The 12,488-nt window shown below is 39.6% G+C and overlaps 1 protein-coding gene across 1 annotated transcript in view; it reads left to right on the forward strand.

The window, feature by feature from the left end:
• Positions 1-343: 343 nt before the first annotated feature.
• The window catches only part of MST1R (macrophage stimulating 1 receptor), a 54,185-nt gene continuing 42,040 nt past the window's right edge, over positions 344-12,488 (forward strand). Inside the window, exon 1 of the mRNA XM_078385517.1 lies at positions 344-1,920. Coding sequence (XP_078241643.1) covers positions 718-1,920 — 1,203 coding nt within the window. The 5' untranslated portion in view covers positions 344-717. The remainder of the gene's footprint in view (positions 1,921-12,488) is intronic.

Raw genomic sequence — 12,488 nt, forward strand, 5'->3', positions numbered from 1 at the left:
CCAGCAAATGCTAGGAACCTGTACTTCTTGGAGTGTGTATTTCTTTGCTAAAAAATAAACATGTGGCTTGTATCTGTGGATGACTGCATGTGTTCTGGAGTCTGGTCTGTGGTATTTCCTGTTTCAGTAGATTAGTGTTGGTACTGCTCTGGACATCCAAAACCAATGCCTGTAGGAAGATACCACCTGATGAAGAATCAAATAGCTATGGTAAAATGTTGTTCTGCAATGTCAGAATGCAAGTTTGTCACCTTTTTATTGCCACAATGTTTCTCTTTCACATTTTATTTATTTATTTATTTATTTATTTATTTATTTATTTATTTATTTATTTATTTATTTATTTATTTATTTATTTATATCCCACCTATCTGGTCTTGCGACCTCTCTAGACGGCTTACAAACCCATAATACAACAAATAAATTTTTAAAAAGAATTATTACATTAAATAGCCAGTTCTTCAAGATGGAGAAAATAAAATAAAAAATAAACCAAAAAGAGAGAGAGAAAAGAATCAGATATTAACTGGAGGGAAGGCCTGTCTGAACATCCATGTTTTTAATTGGTTTTTTTAAAAAACATTCTCTCTTTTTCTCTTTACAGCTGCGTACTGCCATGGTAGATTATTCCAGAAGGACTGCAGAGCCACACAGAACTGAAGAACTGAGGTAGCATCTGACACCTGGAACTTGACATTACTGTTTCCTCCTCTAGTTATGGATGTTGCATTTCTACTGTGCTTCACATTGGCACTATTGCCCATAAGAATGTCTGGAAAGACTTGGCAGTGCCCACGTATTTCTTATAATCAAACTCAGAATTTTACAGTGGAATATAGCTTCCCTACGTTTGTGGCTGAGAGGGACATACAGAACGTAGTCAGTTATGAGGATGCCAATGCTATCTTTGTTGCAGTTCAGAACAAGATCTACATATTGAACTCAGAACTGAAAATATTATCTTCTATAGTGACTGGTCCCTGGGGTAGTACCAGTTGCACAATCTGTGCCCTTTGCCAAGTGGAAGCGCCAATTAATTTTGAAAACACCGATAATAAAGTTTTAGTGATGGATCCACATGAGCCTTGGCTTTACAGTTGTGGAAGTTCTCAAAATGGAATCTGTTTCCTGCACGAGATTAAAATGGAGGGCAGTGCTGCTTCAATCACGGAAACCTCGTGCTTGTATTCAGCTCAGCTTAACAAACCTTCAGAGTGCCCAGATTGTGTGGCCAGTCCCTTAGGTACTAAAGTTGCCGTCATTGATCAGTTGGCGTCCTACTTTTACATTGCATCTACTATCAACAAAAGTGTAGCAGAGACATATAGCCCTAAGTCAGTGTCCATAAGGAGATTGAAGAGCTCTTTGGATGGGTTTTACTACTCTTTCCACTCCTTAACTGTGCTTCCAGAGTACCAAGACACATATCCCATTGATTATGTGTATTCCTTTAACAATGAGGACTATGTATACTTCCTGATGGTCCAAAAAGAAAGCCTCAGCTCCAAATTGTACCACACTAGGATAGCACGGCTAAGCGCTAAAGAGAGCGAACTGCGCAACTACCGTGAGCTGAACCTGGAATGCCACTTTGGACACAAGCGGAAGAGGAGTCTTGGGATGGATCCGAGGGATGTGACCTTTAATATCTTGCAAGCAGCTCATGCTACCTACCCGGGTTCAAAGCTGGCTGACGAACTCACGCTCAGTGTCAAAGAACTGGTTCTGTTTGGTGTGTTTGCTGAAAGCCATGCAGAAAGCAAGGTGCCACAAAAGTATTCAGCAGTTTGTGCTTTTCCTGTGACCAAGATCAATGAGGCTATTGATAATGGGATGATGAAATGCTGCAGTTTGAGTGTCCATGACAAGATGCTTCGAGGGCTAACATTTTACCAGGATATTGAGTACTGTCCACATAATGTGAGTCTCCAGCAAACATTTCCTATCTTCTTGCATGGGTGGGTGTGATTGTGTGTGACTTCAGAGATGTTGATTGAGATAGTTATTATTAATCACTTATGTTTTCACGTTAATTTTTTACAGGCTTTTATTCATCTGCATAACAATGCTTCAAGGTATTTTATTCTAATTCCTACTTTAAAATGGTATGTTAAGATACTGTAAACCATGTTCACATGGTTGATTGGAGACAGAGTCCAAATTATTGGTGTAGGGGGGGGGGAGAGACTGGTTTTCCATCTCTGCTTTACATCTGGATGAAATAAAGAAAGGATTTTTATTTTCAACACACCACACTGTTACCTGTCTCTGTTTAGGTTGATTGCCATCTCTTCCATAAAGGAGAACATGTTATGTTCTCTGAAAGGGGACAAATGCAGTAGGATAGATCTGTTGCTCCTGCTAGTAAAATAAGTGAGACAGCCACTGTGTCTACTGTCTTCAGTGGAAACGCCTTGACTGTCAATGGGCTACCAAGTCAGTCCGTAGTGAAACTGGATGGCAGTGTTGACTACAAGGAGAGGCATCTTTTGAACTTGACTGTAAGTCTCACATTTCAGCCACCCAATTGAACTAGTTAATTGAGATCAACTAACAGTACATTCAGCCCAAAGAGACGGTTTGTTGCTCATCAAAGTTCTCTCTTCCCTAGTATTTCTTTAGGCTTTAAGGTTGGAATTCTATATTGCATCCAAGATGAGGATGCTGTCAAAAATGATATCTCTTTCTCTGTGGATGATCATGGAACAAAGGAAGGCTAATTGCCTTAGAGAGAGAACAAGGAGTCGACAGCGGATGTCCGAGCCAGCGGAGCCTACAGGCAACGCCCTGAGAGCTCTTTTATGTACTTAGCATGATTTACATAGTATGTTGTTAAAATTCAGATGGGATACTAGTTACCTAATCATAACTAGGATTGGCTAAAATAACCCATCAATCTGATTCTCTACCTTTAAGGTAGACCTGAGCAAAGTGCGGCCTGAGGGCCACATACGGCCCGCGAGCCGCTCCTGTCCGGCCCACGGACAGTTTTGAACATCAAAACCATTTATAACTTTTTGTCTAAAGTTGATCAGTTGCTTATCTTTAACATACTGCAAAAAACCTCTTTAGTATTTGCGAAGATTAACAAGTTTAAAATAAAAACAATCATAACCTCACTATTTCATTTTATTTTTAAGTAAAGTTGGTTCGGCCCCCGAACACAGTTCAGATTTTTCATGTGCCCCCCCCCCTCTAGAAATTAATTGCCCAACCCTGCTCTAAGGGAAAGGGCAGAATAAGGATCTATCCCACCTGCTGGCAGCTGCCACTTCCTGCCAGGAGTGTATGCATGCCACTGGAACAGAATGCAGCTACAGCCTTTAAGCAGAAGTTTCCCACATTTCTCCAGATCTCATTCTCTTCCCTTGTGACATGTAGAAAAAAGTACTTATCTTGTGCTTGGCTCTATCATTATATCTTTGTGTTTTTACATTTCTGTACCCAAGTTAATAGCAGTGAGTTGTATATGGCAAAATGAAACCCAGTATGATTATCTTGATAAGGGGGAAATGCTCCTACAGCTTAGGACAGAGGGGGAGAATTTGACTGTGGTTTACTATTGGCAGTCTCATTCTCATGTTCCAGGGAAAGAACATTTCCTCTTTCATTCCATGTGTCTTTGAAAGAACCAAGTGTCCTGGGTTTTATTGTTTGAAGGTTAATTTTTTTATCTGTTAACACTGACTGTCCATATTTTTTTTAAAAAAAGCATGCAGTAATTATTTGATTAAATAGACTATAATAATTCCACGTGACAACAGATACATTAGTCTTCAAGGTACAATGAGATGCTTTGTTTCTGCTGTTGACAGACCCACATCTGGAAGTTGTTAGGTATGTGGTCAGCTTGTATGTGAATGATTAACACTATTACTTAAAACCGAAAGTTGAACTTAATGTTTAGTGTTCATAATTAATTCACTGGAATGGCAGTGGGACATTCAAATGCCAGAGAAATAAGATGTTTGCGTTAATGGGTAGAGCAGTGGTGTAATAGTAAATCTTGAAGTGCAGCTACTCATCGTGATAGTCATTGTACTTAAGGCACTAGGCAGAATTTTAAGAAAACAGATTGCAGTGTAGATTCTTTTTATCAAAACCCATCTGGTCATTTTCATATTCAGGAGCAGGCTTTCTGCAAAATTAGTTGATCTTAATGGCTCATGCAAGACCAGACCATGTCTATACAGTTTGCATAAAAGTACAGATAATACACAACAGAGTGGATCAAAACCAATGTTTTTTTTTTAAATCAAGTTATTTAAATCATGGTTTAAATAAAAAAATTTTAATTTAAATCGTAAAAAACTGATTTCTAAAATTTAAATTGTGATTTAAATCAAATCTACCACACAACACCCATCTATCCTGCCAGCTGCTGTGAGAACTGCAGTGGAACCCACAGGGAGCAGGGACACTTGGTGTGGGAGGGAGATGATGCCTTTGTCCTTGCTAATCTAAATATCCCATTGTTCAGATTCTGAGAGTGCTGGCTAAGCTCCATGACTCAAAGAGAAATTTGAAGTGTTGCTAGAATATTAACAGGCATCAGGAATTTTACATAGATACAGTTTTGAGGTACTGTGGTTATAGCTGGGATGGTTGTTTTATGGCTTCAGGTATAATCCTTTCTATAACAGGATTACAGAAGTTTCAAAAGGAAATGGACTTGTCAATGAAGGCTCACATTAAAATACAGCAGATGGTCTTTGTCATGTTTTTGTCTTCTTTGTTTTTTATATTCTTTTTCCTTGAGGGCTATAGAAATAATTAATCAATTTTTAAAAATACTGTAATTGATCCTCCCCATAGCAGCAGCAGCTAAATTCCTTAAACACCCTGAATATCTGCACCATTCTCATTAGTTCTGGACAGTTCTTCAGTGCAAAATTTTGATCCATCAACTTACTCTCATCCCTTAGTACTGTGCAGAGTCGGGAATGTGTGAGGTTCCAGATATTTAGTACTATAAATCCCATAATTCTACACTGGTGGCCATGCTGGCTAAGGGTTCCGGGCACTGTTGTGTGAGACATCTGGAAAAGCAGAGTTTTTTTTGTTCCTGCTTTAACACATACAGCTGTTTAATTTTTACTGTACTATTTGCTTCACTTTCTTTAAAGGGGACTGGTGGCCTTGTGGTAGACTAGTGGCTACAGTCAATAAAGCACACACAAAAAAACCAGCATAGAATTGAGGCAGTCATACCAGATTTTAGATTGTGGAGAGCTGGACTAGGACTGGGGAAATAAACTGGACCATGGAGATCACTATGTGACTTTAGCCTAATGCTCAGGGTTTTTGTGAGCAGAAAAATGTTGACAACCACCATTTTGTGTTGGCTTGATCTCCTTAGAGGAGAGGTGAGATAAAACTGCAACTGTAAATAAATAAATTTATTAGCTAGTTTAATGTTGTCAGCCGTCTTCTTAAAGGCCTGCCTTAAAAGTGTAAGGCACAAGGAGAAGAAAAGGACTTGTGTAACTGTTGGCACTTTGCTGAATGTTTGATAAGAATGTTATCACATCATTTTTTAAAAGGTGGGATATCCAGAGAGAACATGAGTAATTCAATATATAAGTCTGGGGAAAGCTGGTTGTTAGCCATGGTGGCTGGCATCCAGGATCACACCCATTCGAAGGCGTAGGCAGTTGGGAGATCAAGCTTATCAGCCTTGTGAAATCTTTCTGCTGTGGTGATTGGGAATGTGCTTCTTGTTTGGCATTTTGGATTGAACAGAGGTACGGGGAGTAGAATTTTAAAAAGTACCTCCATTCTGAAAGCTACTGGCCTCGTTGGCCATAAGAAAAATTTCAAAATCCAAATCTGCATCAGCATAATAACCTTTAGTTAGTCTAACAAAGGTATTGCGCCAGGGTGGATTTTGCCCTTAGGCTGAAGTTTCCTGGCATGACTGCAACGTATGCTTCCATTTGCCTTGGTGCCAGACTTAGGCATGCTTTCCACTCTGAGGAAACACCTAGAAAGGGTAGCCCCAATATACACATAAGATGCTTTGTGGGAATGGTCTGCCTGTGAAAATAGTACAGCGTTTGGACCAGGACCTCTAGGGTCTTGGTCAGATATATCTCCTTTTCCCCTGTAAACCTAAAATCAATTCCCCAGATTGTGAAAAATGCTGGTTCTGAGATCTATGAGTTCTTGCATTGTACTTTGATCATCGTGATTTCATCCTTCTAGTGGGAGACTAAAGCAGTCAAAAATAACATTTGACCTGAACTAGAAAACTAAGCTAAAACATTTATACTTAAGGGTTTTATTTGGCATTATACAATGAGTGATTTTAAGTAAAATTTATTTTAAAATGGGTGGGTAGCTTCAGAATGTCTGTGAGCCAGTTTTCTGCCCCAGGATACTCTGTGGGCTTTACTTGCTTTGAAAAGGAACAAAAAGTACAAAACTTAAAGTTCCTAAGTAGACTTCCGGCTTCACTTAGAGGAGATTTTGGGCGGTTGCAGGAGCTTTACTCCATTTTATTGCAATGCCACTACTCCTGGCAGTTTGCATGATTAAAAAAGTATGTTTTGCATGTCATATTCCTCAGTGGGGGAGGGAATAGATATCATCATCATCGTCATGTACCGTCAAATCAGTTTTTACTTATGGCAACCCCTTTCAAGGTTTTCTGGGTAAAGAGTACTCAGATGTGACTTACTATTTCAATCTTTTTTTTGAGGGGGGGGGCAGGATCCTGGGACTGTGCAGCTTGCCCAAGGCCACACCATCTGGGTCTTCTCCCTGGAAGCACAGTAGGGGATCAAACTCTCAAACTCTGGTTCCACAGCCAGATTACTTAACTCACAAAGCTATCCAGACAGCTGGGGTAGAAATCTAGCAGTTGCAAAATTGATGTTGTGGGGGATATAGTTCACAATGCATCACTGCATTAGGAAAAAATATACGGTACATTTCTGAGAGTCATTACTCCTACCCAGCAGGGGAAGAACTGGAATATACAATTTGAAAAATGTAAATAAATTGCTTTCTCATGACCTCAGTGCAGAAACATGTACCTTGTAAGGAAAAAAAGTAGAATCTATTTGGAAAAGTATGTAAAGCTCACTCTTTGCTATTGCCTGGCTTTCTAGCCTTTGACATTTGCACAGACACAAAAATATGCAGGATTCCCCCCCCCCCGAGCTGCGTTCATCATATTGCTATCATGTTTCAGTCATCTTTGTTAGGATTTAGTCACTAATAGTCTCATATTTTCATTACGTTATGTTCTTCTGAGCAGCATGGAAATACAGAGCAGCTTCACATACTAAGAATGCCTGGGATAGCAGTTATTCCAAAAGTATTAATATTTCCTTGTGTATTACAGGACTGAAAATATATTAATTCCCCATTCCCAGTTTTTCTTTCCTGTTGGAAAAAAAATCTTCTCTAATAGAGTCCTGTTTTCTGTGCTTTTAATTCTGTGCTGTCATGTGCTGTCAAGTCAGAGCCAATGTATAGCAACCCTAATAGGTCTTTCAGGGTGAGATACTTACAGAGTGGTTTTACCAGTTTCACTCCACCAGTCAGTTTCCATGGCCAAGTGGGAATTCAAACCCTGTCCTACGGAGTCCTCATCCATCACTCTATTCGCAGCACCACACCGGATACAAACATGGTTAGCTCTGGTTTATACCAATGCCTAGATATTTGCACAAAACAGTAGATATTGGAGGAAAGTGCTGTAGATATTGTAGGAAAGTAGATATTGGAGTAAAGCCTGTGAGCAGAGAAAACAGAAGGCACCATCTCTGCATAAGGACAGCAGAGAAGAAAAAGAGAACAGAACAGAGAGAGCTTGAAGGGAAAGGAATATAATGACTGAACTCCAATAGCAATTCACAACCAAATAGGCCCATTAAATCAGCAAAATTTACAGATGAGTTGACTCACCAAATCTCTCCTGATTCAGTGGACCTGCTCTAGTTATGACTTGCTATTGGATTACAACCTTTGCATGAAAAGTGAAGGGCAAGGAAAACAATAAAATGAATGTGTTTGCTCTTAGTAACTAAATTATTTTTCTGAAGTAGTAAATATAGGAATTGATTGTTATAGTTGAAGCTGTGGCTGGAGGTGACCCACCAAAAATGAGTGGGTGAGATACTCTCCATTTGCACCATCAGTTGTTGATACTATATCAAATCAGCCTTTATCACAAGTAGTCACATTTTTACTGTCTTCCCTACATCTGGTTGTATATATGATTTACTTTGTGATTAGTTCTGCCATTTGTTCCTATGGTATGCATGGCCACAATCAATGAAATGTAGCTGCCCCCACAGCAGGTCACTTAACAACAACAAAAGCTATCCCTTAAGGCAGTGGTTCTTAACCTTGGGTAACCCAGGTGTTCTTGGACTGCAATTCCCAGAAGCCGTCACCGCCAGCTATGCTGGTTGGGCCTTCTGGGATTTGCAGTCCGAGAACACCTTGGTTACCCAAGGTTAAGAACCACTACCTTAAGGAAAGACAATACAGTATATGTAATATTTTCCTGTCCGTACCTCCTTTTCCTTTTTGTATATGATGGCATCCATAGAACAACCATAGAAACACCTCTCAGTGTTACCTGTTGAAAATAGATTCAGCCATTCATCAGGGTTAAGCTTTTGTTGATTGAATCTATTTAAAATTTAAATTTTGCAGTCATAGCGAGGCACAGGCCCAAATACAGCTGCTAGTCCCAGTTGGAGTAGATCCATGGAAACAATTGTGGAAGATCAACTGTTGTGTAAATCCAGTTGATTCAATAGGTGTAATCAACTTTATTATCTACTATGGTCTAAATCCAATTGCTAATCCCAATAAATGGGATTAGCAATTGGATTTAGACCATAGTAGATAATAAAGTTGACTTGAAGCTGTTTATTGTTTCAGTTCAAAAGAAGAACAGTTTGTGGAACTCCAAAGAGTGTTTGAGTGCTGCCTAGAAAAGGCTAGGAATATGTAACATTTTCCACTGGGTTCTGGATTAGTTGAAATCTGATTGCTCCTCCTAAATCCTTAAGCATATGCAAAACAAAACAAGTAGATTGGTAGGGATATCACTAGCTCTGTGGTTATTTGGTTGTACATACTGTAAGGATTGCTGGCTGGCTGGCTGAGTGGTTCAGAGGCTGGGAGTTTGAATCTCCACTTTGCCTCCTGGCAGAAGAGCCAGCCTGTGTGACCTTGGGCAAGCTGCGGAGTCCAAGAGCACCCCCAGAACAATAGAATGGTAAACCACTTCTGTGTATTCTCCGCCTAGAAAACCCTGCAAAGTGTCACCATAAGTCATAATCGACTTGACAGCATGCAATTATTGCTATAAAAGAGTCTCTGTCTCAGGTGTTTGCAAATGGTGCTGTAATCTGCTTTTGGAGATGGTTACCCTTCTCTGTTGACACAAGTGGCTTCAAGATATAATCCTTAGTCTGAGCCTTTAGATGCCTGGAAGTTGAATCAATCCAGACCTTCTGCAGGTAAGTTGAGCTGTGTGATTTAAGTTGGAAAGTAAGAGTTTACCTAAGACTTAGTGGTCAGAGGTTGTAACTTCAACCCATGCAGAATACAGAAGGTACACATTGAAGTCCTTTCCAGATTAGCTGCTGTTTCTTTGGACTCACTGCTTGAGAGGGATTTCAAATGAACTCAGACAAATAAATTTACCTGGATATCCTGTATATGTGGCACATTATGCTTCTGTTTTTAAGAAGAGACATTCGTTAGTTTTTGTATTCTTTACAACTGTGTTATAGTGTCATGCAGTATTGTACTCTTAGCAGTAAGAATGCTTTTAAAAATCCTATTATTTAACGCAGTGCAGTTTTTCTAGTCTTCCTTTAATCGACCCATATGCTGCTTAGAGCTGCTCAAAAAAAGGATAAGTTTTAATAAGTAAAACAAATTACTTTTCCATTGACCTTGGATATTATTTCAGCTCTGCAGTGGCTCCCAAGATAAAATGCTGGTAGCAAATGTGAGTTCTGACATAGGTATGCTGCTTCCTATAGGACATTATTAGGTTATCATTATATGGCCCTTACAAAGGAGAGAGAAACATTCTCCATTTGTAAAAACCCTAAAAGCTCAGAAAATACTGATACTGAAAAGACCACCTTCCTCAATATCTATCCAGGATTTAAGATCAGCTAAAGAGGTGTACTGTAGCTTGTGGTGTCTCAGAATAGCATGGCCTGTACCATTGGGGGAAGGGCTTCCATGCATTTATTCTTATATTTGTACAAGTGTTCATGGAATAAGCAAGTGCTTGATCTTCCTTGTGATCTTAACTTTGTATTCTTATGTAGGTTGTTTGCCACTTTTAGCTAATTTGACAAAGGATGGGGAAGAAATTATATTGATGATTATCATCATTGTTAACAGGGCACAAAGAGCCCTTCCCAGCATTGCAGTAGCATCCTTGACATCTGTACAGGAGAACATCTGGGTGTCCTGCCTGATTATGGCTGACTTCTCCATAGGTTGTATATGATTCATGTCTGCATGTTTTGAAATGTCTGTGTCAGTGAATTCCCAACAGCCACTTGTGTGACCGTTACACTCATTGAGAAAGAGCAAGTGAGTTGTTGTTATTACCACTGCTGGAAAAGCAGAAGAATGTGGGTCCTGCCTCAGACTGGCAGAGGCACTTGGGTGAAGTGATGATGGGCTGTCAGGAGTAGAAAGTTATTGCTGTGCCCCATCCCTGATGCCACCCAGCCTGCCCATCACATGAACTACAGGCAGCTCCTCAGCTGTTCTTTCTTCAGTTAATGTCAGGAAGATAGCATGAGAGGGGTAACACACACACACACAAATCACCTGTGGTGCAGCATAGCTTTTTTGGAGTGGCACCCTCCAATTTGCATCTGTCTTTTTCTGTGTGTGTCTCTTTTTTTAATGGCGGCAAGTATATCCCTGACAGTACCATGTACTTTCTCTTCCTCCTCCCCCCCCCTCAAATATCTCCTGGGGAGCTCCCTTGTATTTTACACATTGTGGGACTCTATATTTTGCCTGCACTCCCTGTTTCACCTTAGCTGGTAAAATGGCCTGGCCTGGTCCTGAACATGAGAGTATATATATACAGTATTATCTTCCACAGCTTTGAAAGTGCATAGTGTTACGTCCCCTTGGACTGAATCTATGCTTTGTATTGGCTTATGACACCTGATCTCCTTGACCATCTCTCACAATTTGAATCCTTGTCAAACTGAAATGACCAAATTCCTTGTAAGGAGAGTGAAAATTAGTTATTATTCAGCTAACTGAAATTGCTGTTCTTCACCTTTAATGATTACCAATGAGAAGGAAGAGCTTCTTGTTTTCCCCTTTGGTATATGGCATGGTGTCCCTGTAGTTTCTTACTCTTCAAGTACCATATAGAGTAAAATAAAGAGGAATGTCTTCCAAATTACAGCTTTGCTTTACTTTCACCTTGATGTGGAGAGTATTGACTTTGCAGAAAAAAACCTGAAGTGTTATTTTTAATATTAGCACAGATACTATGAATATCTGTTTCTCCCTTCACACTCATGTATGTACAGTATTTGCATACACATTTTATTTCCCAATACACACTTACTTATATTTAGGCATCTGTTAAGTTTTTATTCTTCAGGAAGGCTGCTTCAGATAGAACCTTCAACAAATTAGTGCCCTGCAGTGACTTGACAATTATAAACTAATGTTAATTTTCTTTCACCTGCAGCATAATTTGTCCAAAGTCTTTGTTCTGATGTCACACCTTTCCTGGATCATGCCCTATTAGCTAGTATTCTGTGGTTATTCAGTAACAAAAGGTCAACTATGACTGTGGTGTAAATCTACTCCGGTGCCTTGGTAAATGTGTGCAGCAATATTCATACTTGGACACAGGGGATATTTTTGGCAGAACTAATTAAGATGCATGAATAATGTCTGAATACAGTTGAATCACTATTTTGTGCTTCAGTTTCTTGTGAGTAATAGCAAACTTTAATATCACTATGTATGGCTGCAAGTTTATATTCACAACTCAGTGACTGGACTCTACCATGCCAATGAGAACAGTAGCCTTCCCTGGATCCTGCAAAGAGATCCAGAGACTTATGCTTGGGACATGCCTACTATTTCTTCAGTTTCTCTACCCCTCCCCAGCTGCTGCCTTGCCAAAACTATATGTCATAAAACATCAGCGTTGGATAAAAGTGACTCAATCTGAGTATTGTGAAATGGAAATTTAAGATTACTTTTCACTATTTGGTTTTTGAAAGGAAAGAAACAGTGAGAGGGGGTTCCGGCTGTTTCATTGCATCTGACATCTTCCTCTTGATGTGTTAACTTGTTAAAGAACAGAAGCAATGGAAAGTTTTTCCCAGAGGTAACGTCATAGTAGCCAGTTGATTGAGAAATCATTTCATACCAGGAGCTATTGCAGTCTTCAAACTGAGTCTGTAAAATTATATTGCAAATGAAGCCTTAATCTGTGTCAGTAGCCATTA

This window comes from Pogona vitticeps, chromosome 2 (assembly GCF_051106095.1).
Source record: "Pogona vitticeps strain Pit_001003342236 chromosome 2, PviZW2.1, whole genome shotgun sequence".
NCBI classification, from domain to species: domain Eukaryota; kingdom Metazoa; phylum Chordata; class Lepidosauria; order Squamata; family Agamidae; genus Pogona; species Pogona vitticeps.